The following is a 23,457-nucleotide window of genomic DNA, read 5'->3' on the forward strand; positions in this document are numbered from 1 at the left end:
TTGAAAAGATGTTTTATGTATGTGTGCGCACGTGTGTAAGAATTGAATTGAAAAAAGTTACAATACATAAAGACTGAACAATCCAAATGGAGAGATTATAGAAAAGATCTTGCAAAATCATCCCTCTAGTCATTAGTACCTTAGCCAGAATTATGAATATCAACTGTGGATTTACAGAAATGTGAATATAATGCAATATGAGCCATCTTGTTGGGCACATTACCTAGGACATTACTAGAATTTCTAAACACCAATAATATGTGATATATTTTTGTTTTTTCTTTCTATTGTGTTGTTTCTTGATAAATAAAAGCGTAACAACAATATAACCACAACAATAGGACCAAGGGTCTGGAAAAGTTGCAAAAACAAGATCAAACTTTTGTAGGATTTCAAAATTCAAACTGATAGGTACTTAGGGTATAAAATACACTAGTCATTACTATTATAGAAAAGAAGATGAAGTGGTTTATTATTTTGGCAATATCTGGAGACAACTGAATTGATGAAAAACAATTGGCGAAAATAACAAGATATGATTTACAGATTGGAGTTGGAAGATAATAGAGGGGGAAAGAACTGTCATATCAATTGTAATTGGATCACTTGGTATGATTCAACTTTTATTCATGGCCATGGAGGAGAGATGCATGTTGCTATAAAATCATGGCAACATTCACAGGTGATCATGGCATTTTCGTGGAAGCACAGGTGAAACTTGAAAAATTAGAATATTGTGCAAAAGTTCATTTATTTCAGTAATGCAACTTAAAAGGTGAACCTAATATATGAGATAGACTCATTACATGTAAAGCAAGATAGTTCAAGCCGTGATGTGTCATAATTGTGATGATTATGGCTTACAGCTCATGAAAACCCCAAATCCACAATCTCAGAAAATTAGAATATTACATGCAATCAATAAAACAAGGATTGTACATAAAACAATATTGGACCTCTGAAAAGTATAAGCAGGCATATGTACTCAGTACTTGGTTTGGGCCCCTTTTGCAGCAATTACTGCCTCAATGTGGCGTGGCATGGAAGCTATCGGCCTGTGGCACTGCTGAGGTGTTATGGAAGACCAGGATGCTTCAATAGCGGCCTTCAGCTCTTCTGCATTGTTCGGTCTCATGTCTCTCATCTTTCTCCTGGCAATGCCCCATAGATTCTCTATGGGGTTCAGGTCAGGCAAGTTTGCTGGCCAATCAAGCACAGTAATCCCACAGTCATTGAACCAGGTTTTGGTGCTTTTGGCAATGTGGGCAGGTGCCAAGTCCTGCTGGAAAATGAAGTCAGCATCCCCATAAAGCTCGTCTGCGGAAGGAAGCATGAAGTGCTCCAAAATCTCCTGGTAGACGGCTGTGTTGACCCTGGACTTGATGAAGCACCAACACCAGCAGATGACATGGCTCCCCAAATCAACACAGACTGTGGAAAATTCACACTGGACTTCAAGCATCTTGCAGTGTGTGCCTCTCCATTCTTCCTCCAGACTCTGGGTCCTTGGTTTCCAAATGAGATGCAAAAGTTGCTCTCATCAGAAAAGAGGACTTTGGACCACTGAGCAACAGACCAGTTCTGTTTTTCTTTAGCCCAGGTAAGACGCTTCTGACGTTGTTTGTTGTTCAGGAGCAGCTTGACAAGAGGAATACAACATTTGACGCCCATGTCCAGGATCCGTCTGTGTGTAGTGGCTCTTGATGCACTGACTCCAGCCTCAGTCCACTCCTTGTGAAAGTCCCCAACACTTTTGAATGGCCTTTTCCTGAGGTCATCCCTGCTGCTTGTGCACCTTTTTCTTTCACACTTTTCCCTTCCACATAACTTTCTATTAATGTGCTTTGATACAGCAATTTGGGAACATCCAACTTCTTTTGTAATTGCCTTTTTCCCCTCCTTATGGAGGGTGTCAATGATGGTTTTCTGCACAATTGTCAGGTCAGCAGTCTTTCCCATGATTGTGATTCCTACTGAACCAGACTGAGAGACCATTTAAAGGCTCAGGAACCCTTTGCAGGTGTTATGGTTTAATTGGCTGATTATAGTGGGACACTTTGAGCCTAGAATATTGAACCTTTTCACAATATTCTAATTTTCTGAGGTTGTGGATTTGGGGTTTTCATGAGCTGTAAGCCATAATCATCTCAATTATGACACATCACAGCTTGAACTATCTTGCTTTGCATGTAATGAGTCTATCGCATATATTAGGTTCACCTATTAAGTTGCATTACTGAAATAAATGAACTTTTGCACGATATTCTAATTTTTTGAGTTTCACCTGTAATCATTTGTCTCTTACAAGCTTGGGTTGTGCCATTCAAGTTATTTTATTTATTCATTGAATTTATTTGCCACCCATCTCCTAATGAAATAACTCAAGGTATCCACATGAACCTTATGGAATGTATTCTCTTTAGAAGGGTTCATTAACACTACATTCTATTGATTTCCTTCTATCATGGAGTCAGCACAGATAGCTGTGGTTGTAACCCTACTCCAATGAGATTTCTGAGTTGTCATGGATTGTAATATAAGGCTGTAATCCACATAATTGTTAGTTGGAAATTGCTTCTACCATAATTAACCTGCTAAATATTATCAGAAAGCAACTTATTATTTGACTTTGAAGAAAAGGCAGTGCTCTTTGAATTAACTTTGGAAAAATGTTGCATTTTTCCTTCCCCAACACTTTGCGCCCTGCCTGTCATTAAAGCCCTGAGAAATCACAAAAGTAAACAGTCAAATTCCATTCAGTTGGGAATACAAATCGTATAAGCAGCATGTGAAAGTTCTGTTTACAGAAGTTCATTAGGTCAAGGATCCCAGTTTTTAAACCCAAAACAAATCACCTCCCAACTTTTATAAACAAATTGCGTGTAGCACATTAATCAGCAAATCAACAGGTTCTCGAGGGTTTTGAGTTAATTCAATCATCAAGACACTTTAGCCAAGGGAGAGAGGAAAAAATACTGAATAAAATATTATGCTTTCCAATTGCTTTAACAGAGAAAAAGCAACCATTGCCTCATTGTACTATAGTCATTAACAGCTGCCCCTGGGAAGGAATTCTGATTGAGAACAACAATAAAATAAAACAGGAGACTGTTGACTGACAAAGAACAAGGGGATAAAAATAAATCATGTCCTACCTGGAAGACATTCTTTTTGCTAGATTTTTCCTTGGTCCATTCAATCTGAGCTCCACACAAATCCAGCCATTCAGGTTTGGTCCCTTTCTATCAATAAAGAATGTTGAGAATGAATTGACTAATTACTTCCAAAGACCTTGGTGAATTAATTGATCAAATTCCCCTGGGACACCTGTTCTCCATATTGGATATCCCTCTTCAAATTTTCATGGGAATTCATACAAACCCATTCTTAATACATGTTGCTCAACTCATAGGTTACTTATACAAAGTCCATCACAATATTGGTTAGCAGATCCTAGGAAATGGCAACACCTACATTAGCTTTATTGTGACCAACCCCCAATAACAGTTTTTTTTCTTAGGAAAAATAACAAACTTAACTTCATTTTTATAAAAACTCAAGCAAACACAGCTCAGGTTAGACTATGCAAGTCTATTTTGCTAAGCCTATTTCTCTGTTCTGAATGCCTTTCTCTGTCAATGTTTGTACAACTGAAAATCTTGCTTGTGGAGGGAAAAAGTATCTACCATGTCTTGATCATGTGTTAAGCTTGTTGTAACCCAGCCAAAGCCCAAAGCCTCTGAGAACAAGCAGTCATCTTAACTACAGGCTTCCTCCCAAAGGCACCTTCCCATAGCTCTTAACTCTGTGTTTCTCACCCTGCTGGAATTAATTGAGCCAGATGTAAGTAATAACATTTCCAAGTCCTACATACTTACCAATCAGGCTATTCCCTTTCACAGTAAACAGTATTAGGAACAGTCCAAAGCAAAAGTAAGAAATAGTAAGCCAAAGAAATTAAAGACAGGAACTAAGAGAAAAAGGAAAGGAAATACAGTTAAATCTACTTTGTCCCAATACTATTCAGGATAATTCTCCATGGTTTTTTTGTTTTTCTTTTTGCAAAACATTTGTCTTCCACTTCCAGTTTGTTTTAAACTTCTCATCCTTCTCTTCTTGAAAAATTAAAGAAGAACCCTATTCAACCATAACTTTCTAACTCTTCCTCTTCCATTCAACCTATTCAGTCTTCCTATAGTTGCTTTGTCATTTGCGTTTGACCCATTGCCATTTGATCCTACCCAACCAACAGTTCTAACTACCCCACAAGCATCCCTTAAACATTTATCTATTTATTTTATTTACCTAAAGCAACTGTGGGAATATTACAGCTTTGTCCTTGCTAAATGTTAAGCTAGTCACTAAGCATTCCACTGGTTTCATGCATCATGTATTGCTTTAATCATATTCAGCAGCAATTTTCAACTCCATATTTATACACACTGTTCCATAATCCAAGCCTGTTCATTTTACCCTATACTTTTCTTTCAATTAACAAATATACCTTTCTCACATTAATACATCTATCAATGTCCTGATAAAGAAAAAAAAATCTGGTCTGTATTCTCATCCCCAAGCCCCATTGTGTGGCATAAAAGCACAATGCATTTCTCATATTTTAACCATTCAACTCTTCTACCTTTTTCATCAGAATTATGTCAAATACCTTCCCAGGGCCATTTCATTAATCCTTCTATAGTGTTTGCATTCATTCCTATTATTCATCTCTTTGTACCATACAAACAATAGAAACATTCTTCCAATGGCCTGGCACAGCTGCAATCATGACACACATAGGTTAAACAAACAGCACAACCTCCCCATAAGGAACACATATTAATATGTCAAAATTCTTCTAGTGATACCATCACTGTTTTTTCAACATTCTTCAAGAATTTATAATTTCTTTTTCATCATTTTTTCTTTATTATTGTGATAAATAACACAAGGCAGATAACATACTTAATATTCCTTCATCCTCCCAATTTTCCCACAACAACCACCCTATTGGAAGAGGGTGGTGGTGGTGAGCGAGCTTCCATGGCTAAGGTGGGATTAGATCTCACCACCTCCTGCCTTGTAAACTGATACCTTAACCAAAACTGAAGAAAGAGAAAAAGAGAGGAAAGAAAACTGGTGGAGAAAGGCTGAGAGAGAAAGTGATTGAGTAAAATGAAATGGCTGGAGAGAAAAATTGGAAAGTAAAGTTACATGAGTCCGCAGAAGAGTTGCCAGTTCATAGTTGGAGACAGAGAAGAAAACTCCATGAGGGTAGCTTCCCTGTGGGAAGAGAAGTCCCAGAGACATGGCAACTAAAACCAACAGAGTGTAGGAGGGACATATCTATCTTTGATGAAGATCCATCTATAGGAAAGGAATGCATATATTTATCTATTCCATCCATATGATCAGACCATTTTCATTCAGATCTGTTACATCCTTTCACTTTCTCAATTTCATGGATACCTAACATAGAATCTCTTTAACAATACTCTTCCTTTAACAGGGGCCAGCACACTTGGGCTGAGAATAGCAAGACTGAAGGCTCAGCGCTAGGACCCAGCAAAACATTCCCTAGGAAGGAGAAGTTTTGGAAGAGCCACCCTTGGAAGAGGGAAAGGTGAGATTAGGCAAAATATCTCAGAATTCTCCTTCAAGTGTGATGTCCCAAGCTGGGCACAGAATTTGAACTTGACTGCAGGTTGTCCTTGACTGATGACCACAATTGAGCCAAAAACTTATGTTGTTAAGTGAGATGGTTAACTGATTAACCATTTTTTTCAATTGTTAAGTGAATCTGGTTGACAAGTTAGTAACCCAGTTGTTAAGTCAATCTGGCTTCCCAATTGACCTTGCTTGTCAGAAGGTCGCAAAAGGTGATCACAAGATCCTAGGACACTGCAACCATCATAAATATGAGCCAGTTGCCAAGCATCTGGATTTTGATCATTTGACAATGTTGTAACATGCTGTAACAGTCATAAGTGTGAAAAACAGTCATAAGTTACTTTTTTCAGTGCTGTTGTCAGAACAGTCAAGTCTTCTAATCCAACCCCTAAGCAGGGGACTCTTGACAAATAAATGTCCAGTCTTTTTTTAAAAAAAACTTCCAGTGATGCAGCACACACAACTCCAGAAGACAAGCCTTTCCACTGGTTAATTGTTCTCATTGTTGGCTCACACTCACACTGCTGGCTCTTATTCATTTGTAGCTGTAGCAACTATTATTCCAAGATTTTCACCTGGCTGGTTTTCTGCCCAAGGCAGGATTAGAACTCACAATCTCCTAGTTTTTTGTCTTGTGCCTTAACCACCATACGAAACTGGCTCTCCCAGTTAGGGCAAGAACTATCTTTTCTCCTAGACATTGGGATAGCAAAAGGATTGCCTAGATGAATGCACAGGGATGACAGAATAGCTGCCTGTTTTTTCTTGGAGGGCTGGGTTTGGGGTGAGGTATTGATGTGACCTTCCCAGAGTTCTGTTTTACAAGATAAGTGTCCATATAAATCTTTTAAATAAGTAAATAAATGCCCTTGTTTTGTATTTTCTAGTCAGGCCAATTCCGTTCTATCAAAACCCTCAGAAGAACAGTTCCTGTAAACCGCTAAAAGTGTCCATTACATTTAAATCCTGTTCTTGTGAATATGGATGTAGGAAGCACTTTTGTCAAGCAAATTAGTTTGCACAAGGACTAATAGCCTGAGCTATGCTACTATCTCCTGAAGTTTCTGGAGGCTAAAAATGCATCGTGGGCTAGCGTTTCATGTCAAAATGGAAAATTGCTGAAAAAGATATGGTCTGCAGAGAACATTGCTAACAACTTAAATGTAAATGATGCATTAGCAACCTAATATTTTATAACAGAGAGAGATCAGCCTGTGATAAAGTTAAGAATGCTCAGTTGAAAATGTTTCCTTCAAATCAGTATACAGGTCGTCCTCTACTTACAACCATAACTGAGCTCAAAATATCTGTTGCTAAGTGAGGTAGTTGTTAAGTGGGTTTTGCCCCATTTTTCAATCTCTCTTGCAACATTTGTTAAGTGAATCACTGCAGTTGTTAAATTAGTAACACGGTTATTAAGTGAATCTGGCTTCTCTACTTGACTTTACTCATGAGAAGGTTGAAAAAGGTGATTACATGACCCCGGGACATTGCAACTGTCATGAATATGAACCAGTTGCCAATCATCCATTTCTTTTAATTTCTACTTTTTTTTTAAATTTGTTTACAATACAAAATACAAAAAAAAAATACAAAAATGAATACTGGAAAAATAATGGAGGGAAAGGGGAAAGGAAGAAGGCAGAAAAGAAAGGAAAAATAAAGAAAAGGCATTGACTTCCGACACCCTAAAATAAGGAACATCCAATCTGAAGTTTTTACTTTTACATAGTAGTATAAACTAGCCATTTCTATATCAACAAATCTATCTAATCGGTAAGACCGAAAATCAAAGTTTCATTTTTTTCCCCACCTCAAGCACAAAGACCAGAAGAGGTTTCCAAGAAGAAGCAAAAGTACTTAAGCACCCAAATTTCGATCATGTGATCATGGGGATGCTGAAATGGTCATAAATGTGAAAAATGGCCGTAAGTCACTTTTTACAGTGTTGTTGTCACTTTGGACAGTCTCTAAATGAACGGTTGCAATTACCTGTAAAATATAATGTTTCTGTTATCTACCTACCTACCTACCTACATCTTAGGCACCAACTGGCACTCAATTTCTCCAATTATTATAGCCCATTTCCCAAGGGAAATGTCCTTGATTAAACAGGGGCCTTCTCTGTGGCTGCACTTGCCCTTCTCCCAAACCCTGAGCCAGGAGTAGGATGAACTTGCTTTAAAATGGTTTATTCATTAGGGATGTATGAGACATAGAGATATCTTTTAATTTATGCTTCTGTTATCTTGTTGATCTTTTTAGTTGTTTGGTAGCCACCCAGCCACATGATGAGAAGTGGATAGCCATTAATTACATAATTAAATCAATTTATAACAGCCCATCCCCTCAAAATTCAGTCCTGTTAACTAAAGCTGGCATTGTATTCCTGCATCCACAAACGTCAAATGTTCCACCTGACAAATGTTTCTATTCCCAATAAAGGAAGTTACCAGAATGCAGTCTGAAAATGGACCGTGGATGCGGTTTTGCTTCATATTTTGCATTTATAACATAGTCTTTAATCAAGAATTAATGAATTAATTTACTTGGAAGCAGAGTATATCCATCTTTATGGAAAATCACATCATTTTCTTGGTAAAATTGTTACTTTATTCAATTCGTACTGCCATGAACGAACATTGACTTCATTACATTATTGAATTAATGGTTGGATTCTTTCAAAAATAAACCAAAATAAACCATTCTTAAAAGTAAAATTGGTAAACAATTTTTTAATCAGTTCAGAAGTCTACATTTATTTCCTTTGTGCTATCAAAAAATTATGGCAGGATGATGTTATTTTATTTTTAAAGAAAATTACATTAATCTGCATCAAAAGCAAATAAGCTTGTCTCCAGAGTTCCTTTCCTCGAAAACTTTTTTTTCCTACTAGGCCTGAAACAGTAAAAAAAAAAAATTCTTATTACATTATTAACAGGCATATTTCGACAATGGGAGAATTCACCCATTAATAAACCAATGTAATGAAACAGCTAGGCTAACCTCTGTAGTGCAGAAATGTTCAGTCATTGTTTTATTTACTGTCGACTGAATACGATGTACGTTTATTTCTGTTCTGCTAAGACAACTACAATAATGAAATAAGATCTTGTGTGCTTTTCTGTATATTCCTTTACTTCCCCAATCTAATAGCTTTTTTTCTACAACAACATAAATCACTCTTTCAAATTCTGCTTGATGTAGCTGAAAGCTGCTAAGGTTCCACCATATATTGAAATTCCGATTCTGACATATTGAATACTGGACAGTTTTTATTGATAGATGCTACCAAGCTGAAATATATTGTTTCAATATTGCATTCACCTGTACAGGTAGTCCCCAACTTATAACCATTTGTTTAGTGACCACTTGAAATTACAATGGAACAGAAAACGTGACTTATGACCATTTTTTGTCTGATTAAAACTTGGACCTTTGGCAACTGGCATGTATTTATAACGGTTACAGTGTCCTGGAGGTCACATGATCACCTTTTGCCACCTTCTGACATGCAAAATCAATGGGGGAGCCAGATTCATTTAACAACGATGTTAGTAACTTAACAACTGCAGTGATTCACTTAACAACTATGGCAGTAAAGGTCATAAAATGGAGCAAAATTCACTTAACAACTGCCTTGCAAAGCAATGGAATTTTTTGGCTCAGATGTGATTGTCAGTCGAGGACTATGTGTATGAGATAAATCTAGGAAATAGCAATTAATTCACCCTTCCCTCTAAACAAAATTGGGATTGTAATATTGGTGTCTTCCTTCTCCATCAATATCTGAATGTTACAGCTGGATACCATAAGTAGAAGACTAGAAGTGAACTTATTTATATATTATATTTTCATCAAAGGCAAATATATAAAATATTGTCATGCCCCCATCGGAGTCTGAATCCAAGGAGGAAGACAAACAGCTGACAGGGAGCAGGAGAGAGGCTCCGTTGGCTGTGGAGGAAACTGGGGAAAGGCAAAGTCAAGCTGGTCAAACAAGGGAGAGGGGGTTCAGAGGAAGACCCAGGCCTACCCTCTCTTCATCCTAGGGCACACAGGGAAGAATGGAGAAGAGAGAAATGTGGGCTGTGTGGCTTACGAGGGAGGAAAGGACTCTGGTTCCCTTCATAAGGCACACCTGGGGAGGCAGTTTAAAGGAGAGGCAGTTTAGGAGGGGTGTTTGTCGAAAACAAATGTTGAGTTTATTTCATGTTGGCTGCTGTTATGTGAGTTCCTGGCATCCTCCCAACTGGTTTGATTTACTGTCGTGTTACTTCACTTCTGGAACTCCTTATCTTGCCCTGTTGGATTTATTAACTTATCTTGTCTTGCTGAATTCATAATTTAAAATTTTCTGATTAAAATGTTTTGGACTGGAATATCTGTAGTCAAAGGCTGTTGCAGGTTCCTGGGAGAGTTTTTTTTCTCCAGACTGGAAGGTAATTGGGACACTGGGGGCAAAGTTGGAGTTAATAAAGAGACCCTTACTCATTATTCTGGCTGTGTTGCCTTTGTGCCACCCCCTGGGTCATCACAAATATATTATATAGTTTGTAAATGTATTTGGTTAATCATTTTCAACTACATGACCTGATTCTCTGATCCTGCTGAAAAGTAAGTCGTTTTTATAAAATATTTTATGGTGGATTTTCCAGTGCATATGTTGAAAATACCAAAGAGGGATGATTTACAATGAGGATAATACCAATTCTGGGGTAAGAATGACATGGTAGTCCTCAAGTTACAACCATTCATGCAATGACTGAAGTTACAAAGATGTTGAAAAATATGACTTACAATCAGTGCTCATGCTTACAAGCATCTCAGCAGTCCCATGGCCCCATGATCAAAATTCAGGAACTTGCAAATTGGCATGTATTCATGATGTTTGCAGTGTCCTGCGATCACATTTGCAACTTTTCTAGCTGACTTCTGACCAGTAAAGTCAGTGGGGGAAGCCAGGGTCACTTAACAATCATGTGATTAATGTAATGACCACAGCAAAAATGTTGTAAAATTGGATGCAACTCCATTGACAACCATCTTGCTTAATGATAGAGATTCCAATCCCAATTGTAAATGAGACTTGATTCCCCACCACCCTTGATTGTAAATCAAGGACTACTTGTACCTTATCTCTCAATTGGCTTTATGATATCACATAATGAAGTCTAATTTGCAGTGGTTCATCAGAGAAGTTGGAGGTGGGAAGAATGGAACCAATCTATCATATTACTTTAGGTAACAAGACCATAGACTTTGTGGTCCTGAGAATATTCCAAAGTGGCACACAGAAATTCAGGAGCAAAATTGCTAATTTTTCCTGGTAAAGATGTTTTTTGTTTGTTTTGATTTGCCAAAGTAAAGGTCAAATTAATGCATGCTTCTTGCTCCTTATTTCCTGAATGCTTTTGAAATTTCCACAGATAAAATTGATGATTCAACCCTGATTCCTAGAAAGAAAGAAAGAAAGAAAGAAAGAAAGAAAGAAAGAAAGAAAGAAAGAAAGAAAGAAAGAAAGAAAGAAAGAAGCCAAAAAATAATTTGTGGATCCTTGAGTATCACATTCAAAATCATTTCCAATTAATCCATATTTTGTTACTGATGTTGTTTACAATTATAACCATTTAACCTCTATTTCCTTGTTGTAGCTATAGTTAAATACATTTCTGGATTGCTGTTCTTATTCACATTTTAATAAATAAACAACAGAAAAGTTAAAACAAACAAAAAGAAAGTGAATACCAACTCGTTTTTAAAATAAACATTACATTAGAAGTGAAATTAAACCATATGATGGCTATAAAAAGATTAAAAAGGTGAAAAAATAAAAGAAAAACATTTTAAAACATTCTAATAGCTTCCTTCTCTTCCTTTCCCCCCATATTTTTCTTCTTTTCTCTTCTTTCCCCCTCTCATTTTTCTGCCTTCCATTTCTAGCTGCTAATAGCTAATTATACTTTATTTTTGGAATGTTTTTGGATTGTTCTTTTTGGAATCCAGAGAAAAAGACATTCATTCTAGCCTGGAAAGGAAATAGGCCATGGTTATTTCCACAATGTTTCTGCAAAGGAATAATCAGCAGCCTCTCCTTGAGGTACATGAAAAAAATGAAGCACAGTGAATTCTGCTTAGAGATGCATTAAGTCTATTAGATAGAATCATAAGGCACATTCAGAAAATGTTAGGCAGAAACAGAAAATGTCACGTTTATATGAAGATAAAAATCACTTTGCTAAGTTACACTGTTTTGCTCTTTGGTAACACCCTGTATTAAGGTGCAATTTATAACTACTTTATTATTATTTATGATATGCAAGCCACTTTATAGCAAGCTCAATAGCAACTTAAATTCATGTATTAAAGATGCAAACACAGGGTTTAATACAATTTACATCTTATAATATTCTTTGCAACAGATTCTCATCGCATCATCTGTTAAGCATTTATTACTAATGCATTTTATAACACACTTTATAATACATTATTTGAGGAAGTAGTTGCATTTAGAGATCATTTCATAAATAAGAATAAAGCATTTATAACTGGCACCTTAATTTAAAGCATTACCTCCGCATTACGAGAGAGCCACTCACCATCCGTCTCACTTTGCAATTATTCTCAAAAAGCACCTCTTAATAAAAGATATGCTGAGTTCTATTTCCCTTCCTCTCTCATCTGATTAAAAGTTTATTGAGCCATTTTCTTACATCTGCTCTCAGAAATCTGAGGCTTAGCAACTCTGCATTTTTTTTTCATCATGCCAAACTTTTTTTCAAAAGCACTTCGGAAAAGAGGAGACATGAGAAAGATAACTGCTTACCAGATTGGGCACAGCTGGCTGTTTGGATTCCTTATAGAATTCTATTTTCCGTCCAGTGAGAACAATCCGAGAAGAAGTCCAGTTTTTCCTTAAATGTAATATATTTTTTAAAAGGGCATCAATTAGACACATGATTTTGTTGTGAGGATCATAACTGCATTTTGTAGATTAGCATTCCAAAATGTTTATGACTCAGAGAAGTAGCAGACACATATATTTATTAAATAAGTTGAGGGCAAAAAATATACACGGGAGAAGCTGATAAGGATTAGAAGGAAAGAGAAGGAAGAAAAAGAGAAGGAAAAGGAAGAAGAGGGAAAGGGTGCCAAGATTAATGCATGAGTCAATGCAGCAAAACGTGAGGAATATTGCTTCCAATTTCTCCACAATATAAAAATTATGTTGGGACTCTAGGAAGAGTACAGAGAAGAGCAACAAAGAGGACTGGAAGCAAAAACATGAAGAGTTCCCAGTTTCTGGAATTGGGAATGTCTAGTTTAATGAGAAGAAGGACTAGAGTGACATGATAGCAGTGTTCCAATATTTAAGGGGCTGCCACAAAGAAGAGGGAGTCAAGCTATTCTCCAAAGCACCTGAGGGCAGGACAAGAAGCAATGGGTGGAAACTAATCAAGGAGAGAACCTTGATAATATGATATTAAATGGACAGTAGCTATATATGATTGGAACTGTAACTTAAAAGAGGATAGAATGACTGTTGATATTGTGCACAAGAGATATATACCAGCCGAGGCACTGTATAATGGAAAGAAGATTTTACTCAATGTTGTATGTTTAATGTTTGTTTATGTTTGCTGTTTTTTTAAAAAAGGAGAGAACCAACCTACAAATAAGGGAAAAATTTCCTGACAGTGAGAACAATTAATCAGTAGAATGGCTTGCCTTCAAAAGTTCTTGGTACTCCATTACTGGAGGTTTTTAAGAGATTGGATAACTTTTTTGCCTGAATAGGGTTTCCTGCTTGAACAGAGAGTTGGATTAGAAGACCTCCAAGGTCCCTTCCAACTCTGTTATTCTGTTAATTAATTTATTTGGAGGACTCCAAATTTATCTGATTACTACAAAGAGAACACAGTCAGTTTGTAAAGGGACATTGAACCATAAATGGCATGGCATTAAAGCCTAGCAAATGAAAACGCCCTTGTGTGCAAAACAATATTTGAAAGAACTGACTACGAGAAAAGATTTTCTTCATATATTGTCCTTACCATAGCGGAGAGTTACAGTGCCGTGTTTTGGTAAATCACACGCACTTGCTTGAACTCCAGAGACTTTCCCATATTGAATTGAGTCTGAAAAGCAACAATTATTGAAATATTCTCTATGCTTTTTTTTCCCAAGGAGAAAATAAATTTGATGATGACAAGAAGTGGGGTGGGGGAACAGATGAACAGAGCTACCCATGCACTTTAGTTTTAGCCAATATCTGCCAAATTTTCAAACATGCCTCTATAAAGGAAGCAGAAAATTTGACATATAACTCAAAGGATGCAGAAGAATAGCACTTAACAGAATAACAGGAGTGGAGGTCTTCTAGTCCAACCCCCTACTCAAGCAAGAGACCCTATATCATTCCAGAAAAGTGGATGTCCAGTTGCATATTCATCCACTTGTGTATTTAATCCAGGTTTCTTACACGGTTTTCAGATCTGTTATGCAGAGACCAGTGTGCCATTCAGCAAAAGACTCAATATTTTGCTCTTACACAAGTTTATAATTGTAGAAAATAATAATTGCCTAGGCACACAGGAAAACAAAGTATTCCATTAGACAGCCTTAAGGGTCAAATTATGACCATTTTTATTTGGTTTTTCCAACTTAGGGAAGATTGGATGACGATTTCCAAATATTATTTATTTTCTAATTATGCTTATAATTACTGTGTCTCTTATTAAACACTTTAGTTTTCATGTAACTTAACGTTCAGTTTTCTTTGCTTTCTCTTGCATAATCTGCCTTAGACCCACCGGTCAGAGATAAAGTGACTGCATCGTCAAGACATAACATTATATTAAAATTAACTGCAGGCCTGGAGCACTCTGTAAGATGCACCGAAATATAAATATAATATAAAAATACAAGTAAATATAATTATCATTTTCTCCATCAAGAGAAAACAGTTCAGCCAAAGCAGTTTTACACATGTGCAGGTGGATGAATGACAGCAGCCATTCAACTGGCAGCAAATGATATGAGACAGAGAGAAAGAGAACAACAATCAATGTTAGAATTTGGTTAGAAACCTAACTATCAAAACATTAGGAGACATCATTCAGAAAGCAACAGAAAAATGATGCAAAAATAATAATAATCCTGCAGCAATCAGATTAAGCCCACCTGAACCATAAAATAGTTACATAAAATGATAAAACATTGACCTCACAGCTGCATGAGATACAGCTTCAGAGTTTGAGCTACTTTTTAAAATTGAAATCAATGACTTTCCAGAGCAGCCTTCCTTTGGTCATTATATTTGCATTCTAGCAAATGGACACCTGATGGCAGCACATTATAAGATCAATGTGGTTTATATTGTTCTATATCCTTAAAGAGACAGATTTTTGAAGTTTAATCCAACAATTCTAAGTTTATCTGAAGAAAGTTGGCACTTCCAACTTTCCTGAATTTCACCTTAATAACAGGAAGTAATAATTGAAGGGGGAAAACATTTTTTCCTACATTTTAGAGCTCTAATTTTTGTCTTCATAGGTGTAAACATACAGTAAACTTAAACCACAACATGTATATTTAAAAACATAACATAAATGTCTTTTGATTATATTGTGGTACATTTGGATCCTTAGTGGGGCTGAATTGGTAACTTGTGCTTAATTCTTTGCTCAACTATGATATATATATTGTGGTGGTTTTCTCTGCATCTTGCAGCAAACTGCATGGAAAACAAAGTATTGGTTATAAGCTCCACCCTGGGTTTCTTTTGGCTGAAGAATGGGATAAAACTACAACCTATATAAATAAAAGATAAATATGATAACAGCCCTTTGAAAAAATACAAGAAGACCAGAGACCCTCATAATTGGACAATCCATATTAGGATAGCACTAATTAAAAGCAACTGAGGTAAGTGGACAGGCCCATCTGTTTGGTGACATTAGTTATCACTACTATTAGTTTTCTTATAACACTATTTAACTTACAATCAGCAGTTGACTTAAAAGACTTTTCACCTAATGTTCCTTAGAAAAAGAGCAGGGTTTCACCCTCTGGTTAAAACTGAGTTGATACATCCATGAGTTGATATTATCTCAGCCAATGAGTATCTGAATTGACCGTGGATGTCAAGATTGCTATCAGGAAATACAGATATGAGAAGCCAGAAATAAAAAAAGTTGAAATTTCAGTTGCTCTAATATCTATTACTCTAGTCCCGAAATTTCCTGATGCATTTTCCACATTCAAATATCACCATATGCAGACAATATTTCCCGCTCTGGTTGGATAAGCAACCATTTCTCCTCCCCTCAAATTAGGATTCAGAGAGTTTTATGTTCTTAGCCCTGAAGTGGAGAACAAGAACGGCAGACAGACAACTTCTCTCTTCCTAATGAAGTCCCCCCTCCCGCCAACACCACAAATTATAAAGAGCTTCAACATGTTCTCGATTTCTGCTTTCTAGGGACATTATTCCCAACTTATACTTCAATTTTTTTCCCTATGGAATAATGATGGATAAAATTAAAATTTAAGACTGTAGAGCAAGACTCAAATTAACAAACAGATTTCCATCATCCATACAATCAGTTAAAGTTCTTATTTCTTCTTTGCATTCAAAACAACAACTTGATAATGAAATTATGGAAGATCTGATGTTTGAAGAGTTTTGGGGGAAGTGGAGGCATAATTTACATCTCTTTGAACTTTTGAAGAAAATTATTGGGGGAAATGAACTTGATCTGCAGACCAATCTTGATGATTGCCTGTTCTCTGAATCCCAAGTAAAATAACATACTGCTTTACACTTCTGATTATTTTAGAATTATTTAATGCCACCTACCTTAGCTTCTTGCCTTCATCTGCAATTTTAGCCTTTAGGAGATAGCCTTCTTTGATTATCTGTAATAAAGAAATCAATGCACAATGTTTATTCATTCCACTATACTGTTATTTCTGATGGCATAATGCCTGTTTAGCTTCCACCTGAATGCATTGAGTGAATGGGAACCATACCATCTGTCTGGACAATCGGTTCCATTGTCAAACTGCTCTTAAGGTTAGCATTTTTTTCCCCTAAGTGTCAAAACAGATTTTCTTCTAACTTAAATCTATTAATCTGTGTCTAGAACAAGAAAGTACAGTTGAAGATCTTCTTCCTTATGCAATATCTTCTCAGGTATTTGAAAAGGGACATCACACTGCTCATCTTCTTCTATTTCTCTTCATAAAGCTTGATTTCTAGTACTTTCCTTTCCCTTCTCTAATCCAGTTTTAATTTCTCTGAATCTTTCTTAAAACATGGCAGCCAGGACTGAAAACAATAGCTAAGAAGGAATCTGATCACAGCAGATCAAAGTCTAAAAATTGTCTAACATACAATTGTAGAATCTGTATCTCCCTATGGTCAGAGCTTGATTCAGGTCTAATAATGACTGAGCTCAATGATCTATACATGTCATGTGTATATGTAACATATGTATGTTATGTACGTAACATCATCAACATCAAAGAATACACATTGGCTGAATGGTATATTGTTGGATAACTTCATAGACTATCTTTAAGAATAAAATATGTCTCTTAGCTTAATAGACACTTTAAAATTCAAATATTCAAGCAATGGGCTCTAAAAGATTCATTTATAATATTGTTTGTTTTTATTAACGAGTTTTAAATGTAAACACAAAAGCATATGAACAGCTGATACTTTGAAACATGTTGGGCAACACATATGCTACATAATGCATATTCTTCATGAGCCTCTGAGAATTTTAAAACCCTTGTTCAGGGTACTAACATTTATGCCATTCAAACTTCCCAGGGTCATTGTTTTAAAATAAAAACATTGTATCACCCTTGCTTCTATATCTGTACTGTTGCATACTGAGATTATACGACTTTCAATTAAGTTCCCATAAATTAGTTCATATTAAGTAATATAATTAATATAAAGAATATTCTATTCTATATTCTCTTCACCCTGTAGCATCATGTTTGCAATAAAAATGTGATCTATTCATCTTCTCGTTTGTTATCTTATATAGTTACATTTCAGGATATTGACAAAGAAATTATTTTCCTCTAGCTAAAATTTGAGTTGGAGCAAACTTCTATTCATCCAAGCTGAGTTTTCTTTGTTATTCCTAGCCTATTTAATTTAGTCTAAATTTTCTAACCTAGTGAGCTCCATATATTGGACTAATGTTGCCATCAAACTTAGTAAGGACGGGCCTTGGCCAAAATGTAAAATACAACATGGGAATCTTGGAACGCACAAAATTGTGGTGGTCAGCTTATTCAACAGAAACTGGAAATAACCAGAAATTGCAATACTATATTGATGCAAATTTAATAGTGGCAAAAAGTAGACATTAGGATTCCTTCTTGCCTTTATTATATCTTTCCCCTTGGTCTTAGGGCATAAGAGCAGGGTTCAGAAATTAAGATTAGTACATCTGAACCTGACCACATTAGACGTATGTCTGCTGTGCTGGGAACCATCTGTTAAAATAGTTTCATCACAGTCCCTCCAAGATAATTCAAGTTATCTTTTCAGCCATTTCACAGATGGATGACATGAGATTACTGAACATGAAATGGCCTTACAGCACTTGCTATCTCTTCTGCCTCAATAAATATCCATCATTTGTTTGTGTGTGTTTTTTTCAGTGCTGCCCTTTCTGTACCTTTCCAGTGAAGAAAAAGTTGAGGAAGAGACGGAGAGAAATTAATAGAGAAAGAAGACAGAAAGTTCAAGGACCCAATTTAGTTTCTCAATTTATCTATACATATAAAAGATTAGCTAGCATGTGTTTATCTCTTTAGAGTTACTGCAGTGTATCTATTTGAATCTACTGCGCATATGTTTTAATAGTGGCAAGAAAAATTATGAAATGCACGTGAAAATGACTTTAGAAATAATAGAGATATGTTGATTTATTTCAGGAATGTGATCTAGAACTCATAGTTAATTAAGCTGGGGAATAATAATTTCTTCCTGGAATAAAGAAACACTCCCATTGACAAAGATTTCCTTCACAAATTAATACACGAATGCAATGATGATAGATATTTAGCCAGGATCTCATTTCACTTTACAGGTAATGGAACATATAGAAGAAAGATGGGAATTTATGTTATACTCCATCTTTTTATCCTGACTTCTTTGTATTAATGGGGGAAGTTGGCAATGAGGGTAAGACCTTATTCAGTTAAGCATGGTTATAATTCTCTGGGTGATGGGCACTCTAATTATATAGGGTTACTAATTCCATGGAGAGTGTAACCTCATTCATCTAAAAATAATTGCAGATTCAATACAAAGGAATGATGTACATATGTGGATTAATTTACCATAGCACACCAGAAAAAAGAACTAGTGGGTGGACAATTTATGGGCTGAAATACAAACTTGAAATAAGGAAATAAGGACATTTAAAAAAAAAAAAAAGTAATATTGCTGAACATTACAATTAAAAGATAAAAACCAATACACATTAAAAATGAAAGAAAAAATAAAAGTGCAGAAAAGACAAAAGAAAAAGAGACAAAAGATAATATTAAATATATTTAAAAATTCCTTCCCCTTCATCACAAGTATAAACAATTTCATAAGTTATTTTCTCTTAAAATATCTCTCTCTCTCTCTCTCTCTCTCTCTCTCTCTCTCTCTCTCTCTCTCTCTCTCTCTCTCTCTCTGTATCATCTATATAAATCTTTATTAAATAAACCAGTTTTATATTCCTTTCTTATACTTTTAATAATCTTGATCTTTCATCCCTTCAAATCCCTTCTCGCAAGATTCTTCAAAACTTCAACAAGTCTCTTTTGTAAAACCAAGATAGAAAAGTTATCCTGATAATTATTTTGGATTGTTATTTGTATATCCCTTTTCATTATTAACATCAGTTTCATTCTTCTTGCCTGTCATTTTTAAGTCTACTTTCAGATCTGGTTTAGTCTTGTCTAGTAAAACATTTTCCTTTTCATTTCTTTGTACCCAATCTATCTATAATGGCAGACACTCTTATAATTATTCACTGTTCATAAATATAGTCACAGGTATTGTCCACAGTTTAAGCAAGATGGCTCTTTAAACCCAATAGAGAACACTGTATTGCTGCCCCTTCATGAGAAGCGGCTGACTGGAACATTTCTGGACAATCCTACATCCTCTCCTTGTCTGGAGAGAGATTGCAAGAAGTCAGTCTACTCAATAGCTCTTTGTTTTACTGCAATTGTTGGCTCAACTTTCAGCAGATCTCTCTTCAATTCTCCATTTTTCATCCCAGAAATCAAACTAAGGACGAATTTCCTGATGGTTGGAATAATATAAGAAAGGAACAGTGTCTAATTGTGGTGTTTCATGACTTGGAGGTTTTAAAGTAAAATTTAGACATTTGGATGATATGAAGATTCCTGCTGTGGTTGACCTCAAAAATCCCTTTGAATGTTACGATTCTGATTTTCATTTTTCTTCATTGCATTCTATTATAACTGAATTTGGCTGTATCTTATTCTAGTAAGGTCTGGATAAAGGAATTATGTTGGTATTACAAATGATCTAATCACTGAGTTTGTTTGTTTTCTTGCCGTCATTTCAATACCCAGACTAGGTAACATCATCAGTGCTAGTGATGCTGTGCAACGTTAATATGTGCAAGCTCAGAGAGCGCCAAGGACCCCTCATTCCAAACCTGAGCTACAAATATTCTTTATTGGACCTAATTAATTCATTATTCCTGCTGGAGTCAGGCAACATTAATATGGGAAGGATTTGCATGCAACATATTTTTCTTAGACATAGGTATACTGAAAGATCATGAGCAGTTTTATACTTTTAAGTATGCAAACATGGCAATAGAAAGCGTAACTGAAAACTATTATAGGCTCCAATTTTCAACCTTTCTCTATAGTAATGAAAGAGCAGTATACATGCATAAATTGGGAGTTTGGCAGCATACAAGTTTCGTAGACATTTTTTTAAAAAAACATTGTATGGTATTTGCTAACTGCAAAACACATTTGCAACAATATCTGAGGAAGTTATTGTCAGAGATAAACCTATGTACTGTGTGGCTATTGGGCTAAAACTGGGCATGTCTTATTATTAACTTCAGCAGTTGCAATTTGCTTACTTGGTCTGCTTCATACTTGTCTTAAACTGACCATTCTTCCAATTGATCATTTTCCTGGTACTTACCCCAGAAATATAAGATCTGCTGGGGGGGAAATTATTAGTTCAAAATGTACTACTAGTAGTAATATTGTTAGTTGCTAACAGTAAGTAACTATACTGCTCATAGTAACTAACTTTTGATGGCAATAACCATAAAAATAGCCTAGATGTCCATTTAATTGTGGCTCCACAGTCATGAAGTACATGTAGAACAGCAGCAAAGAGAATTCAATTCCTTATCCCCCAAATTTTACCAATAAATGACATCTTCCAAAATCGTTTTCAATTTTTTTTTTAAAAAAAAAATCTTATGTAGACCAGATTTATCTGTACACCTGAAGTAGCAAGGATAACACAAAGATAAGTTCATGCCTCTATTGTACACTATTAATGTTTTTGGGAAAGCAGTATTACTCAAATAAATATTTACTAAGGATGCTGAAATATTATTTTTAGTTATCTTAACTGAATGGATAATTTAAACTGTGTATCATTGGCTAATCTTACTCAGGACTTTAGTTTCCTTTTATCCTGTTACGATAATAAGGAATCTTCATCCACATGTATTCATCTTTCAAACACATGTTCTGTTTTTATTAATAAAAGCTAAAGAATAAAATGCACAATACATTGTAAATACTATAATACAACTGCTTACCTGTTTTTCCAATGGGACAAGGCAGTCAAGATGTGGTATACTATGTTGGGAATGATTCCTTCTATGACGAGATAGCTGGAAATATATTTATTTAAAAGTCAGAATACACTCAATTCAAACAACATTTAACATACAAAGATGAATTGAAAATAACTCAACTGAGCACATTCCCTTTGAACTGTACTAGTGGCAGTTTTCAGGTAAATAAAATTTATATGCTTTCATTGCAACATTTTACCCTTACACAAGATATTTAAAAGTCTTGTGTCTTCAAAGTCTTTTTTTTTTAAAGTTCATACCATTATCAGATCAATTCACATTTAGACTTGTGTGTGAATTTAGATCTGTGTGTGAAATAACAGTGTCAAGAAGAGTTGGCGTATGGCCTGGCTATTATTAGTTGGACTATTGTGTTGCTATGTCTAAGTACTGAATTCATTAACCAATTCAGTTAGGATCTTTCAAATTACTTCTTCCCTACCTTCTTGCCTGCTTATGGCAGATTCCTTTTAAACGACAAGGTAATTGAAGTGGTGAGAGAGAAAACCCACATTGGCTAAGGTATGTGAGAATAGGGAGAAATTTGGATTACACATTTAGTGAAAATAAAGGTCCACAATGGGTTCTAAATTTTTGCACCTTTTCTTTTTGAAAAACATGAATACATCCTTTTAAAATTATCCATACTGGGGACTTCTGGAGACGATATTATTATTTGACACAAAAATGACAGTATACACAGCAGACGAGATAACCATGCTGGGTTTCGTATCACAAATCACTAGTCGAACACTTCCCAAGTGTTTAGGACTGCGTGATGTATCGGTGGATTATGCGAGCAGTAAGGTGGCCTTCTGCAGCTGACCAATGGTGATTTTGTCAGTGCCAATTGTTTTTAAGTGTTTGCCTAGGTCTTTAGGCATAGCACCCAGTGTGCTGAGCATCACTGGAACCACCTGCACTGGTTTATGCCAGAGTCTCTGCAGTTCAATTATCAAGTCCTGATATGTGGCGACTTTTTCAAGTTGTTTCTTGTCGATTCTGCTGTCACCAGGTATGGCAATGTCAACGATCCACACTTTTTTCTTCTCCACAATCATGATATCCAGGGTATTGTGTTCCAAAACTACGTCAGTCTGTATTTGGAAGTTGCACAGTAGTTTTGCATGCTCATTTTTGACCACTTTTTCAGGCTTATGATCCCACCAGTTCTTTGCTACAGGCAGATGGTAGTTGTGGCACAAGTTCCAGTGGACCCTCTGAGCAACTGTGTTGTGACGTTGTTTGTAGTCAGTCTGAGCAATTGTCTTGCAACAGCTCAGTATGTGATCGATAGTTTTGTCCGATATTATTATTATTATTATTATTATTATTATTATTATTATTATTATTATTATTATTATTATTATTATTATTATTATTATTATTATTAGAATCCCTGAAGCAAAAAGGGATTTGTTAATGTTGCCAGTAATCTTTAGGGAAGCATCATTTGCTAGATCAATACTCAAATACAGCTCATCAGTCTGGAACCCACATTACATATCTGATATTAACACAATTGAGAAAGTCCAGAAATATTTCCCAAGAAGAGTTCTCCACTCCTCTACTCCTTATGCCACCAGACTCGAAATTCTAGACCTAGAAAACCTAGAACTACGCTGCCTTCAGTCCAATCTAAGTATAGTGTATAAAATCATACATTGCAATGTCCTACCTGTCAATGAATACTTCAGCTTCAACCATAGATACAATAGATACAAACTCAAGGTTAATTGCAACAAACTTGATTGCAGGAAATACGACTTCAGCAACAGAGTGGTAAATGTCCGGAATACTCTGCCTGACTCTGTGGTTTCTTCCCCAAACTCCAAAAACTTTAACCTTAGACTGTCTACTATTGACCTCAACCTTTTCCTAAGAGGTCTGTAGG

The 23,457-nt window shown here is 35.7% G+C and overlaps 1 protein-coding gene across 2 annotated transcripts in view; it reads right to left on the reverse strand.

Annotated features, from left to right (window-relative positions):
• ARHGAP15 (Rho GTPase activating protein 15) overlaps positions 1 to 23,457 on the reverse strand; it is a 466,873-nt gene that overhangs the window by 383,800 nt on the left and 59,616 nt on the right. For both annotated transcript variants that reach the window (XM_087950078.1, XM_026673513.2), the window contains 4 exons: positions 21,525 to 21,599; positions 16,529 to 16,587; positions 12,494 to 12,581; positions 3,156 to 3,242 (listed from right to left, as the gene is read on the reverse strand). In XM_087950078.1, coding sequence (XP_087806204.1) covers positions 3,156 to 3,242; positions 12,494 to 12,581; positions 16,529 to 16,587; positions 21,525 to 21,599 — 309 coding nt within the window. The remainder of the gene's footprint in view (positions 1 to 3,155; positions 3,243 to 12,493; positions 12,582 to 16,528; positions 16,588 to 21,524; positions 21,600 to 23,457) is intronic.

Source organism: Notechis scutatus, chromosome 1 (assembly GCF_049901735.1).
Source record: "Notechis scutatus isolate UNSWTSFEM ecotype Mainland chromosome 1, rNotScu1.2, whole genome shotgun sequence".
Classification (NCBI taxonomy): Eukaryota; Metazoa; Chordata; class Lepidosauria; order Squamata; family Elapidae; genus Notechis; species Notechis scutatus.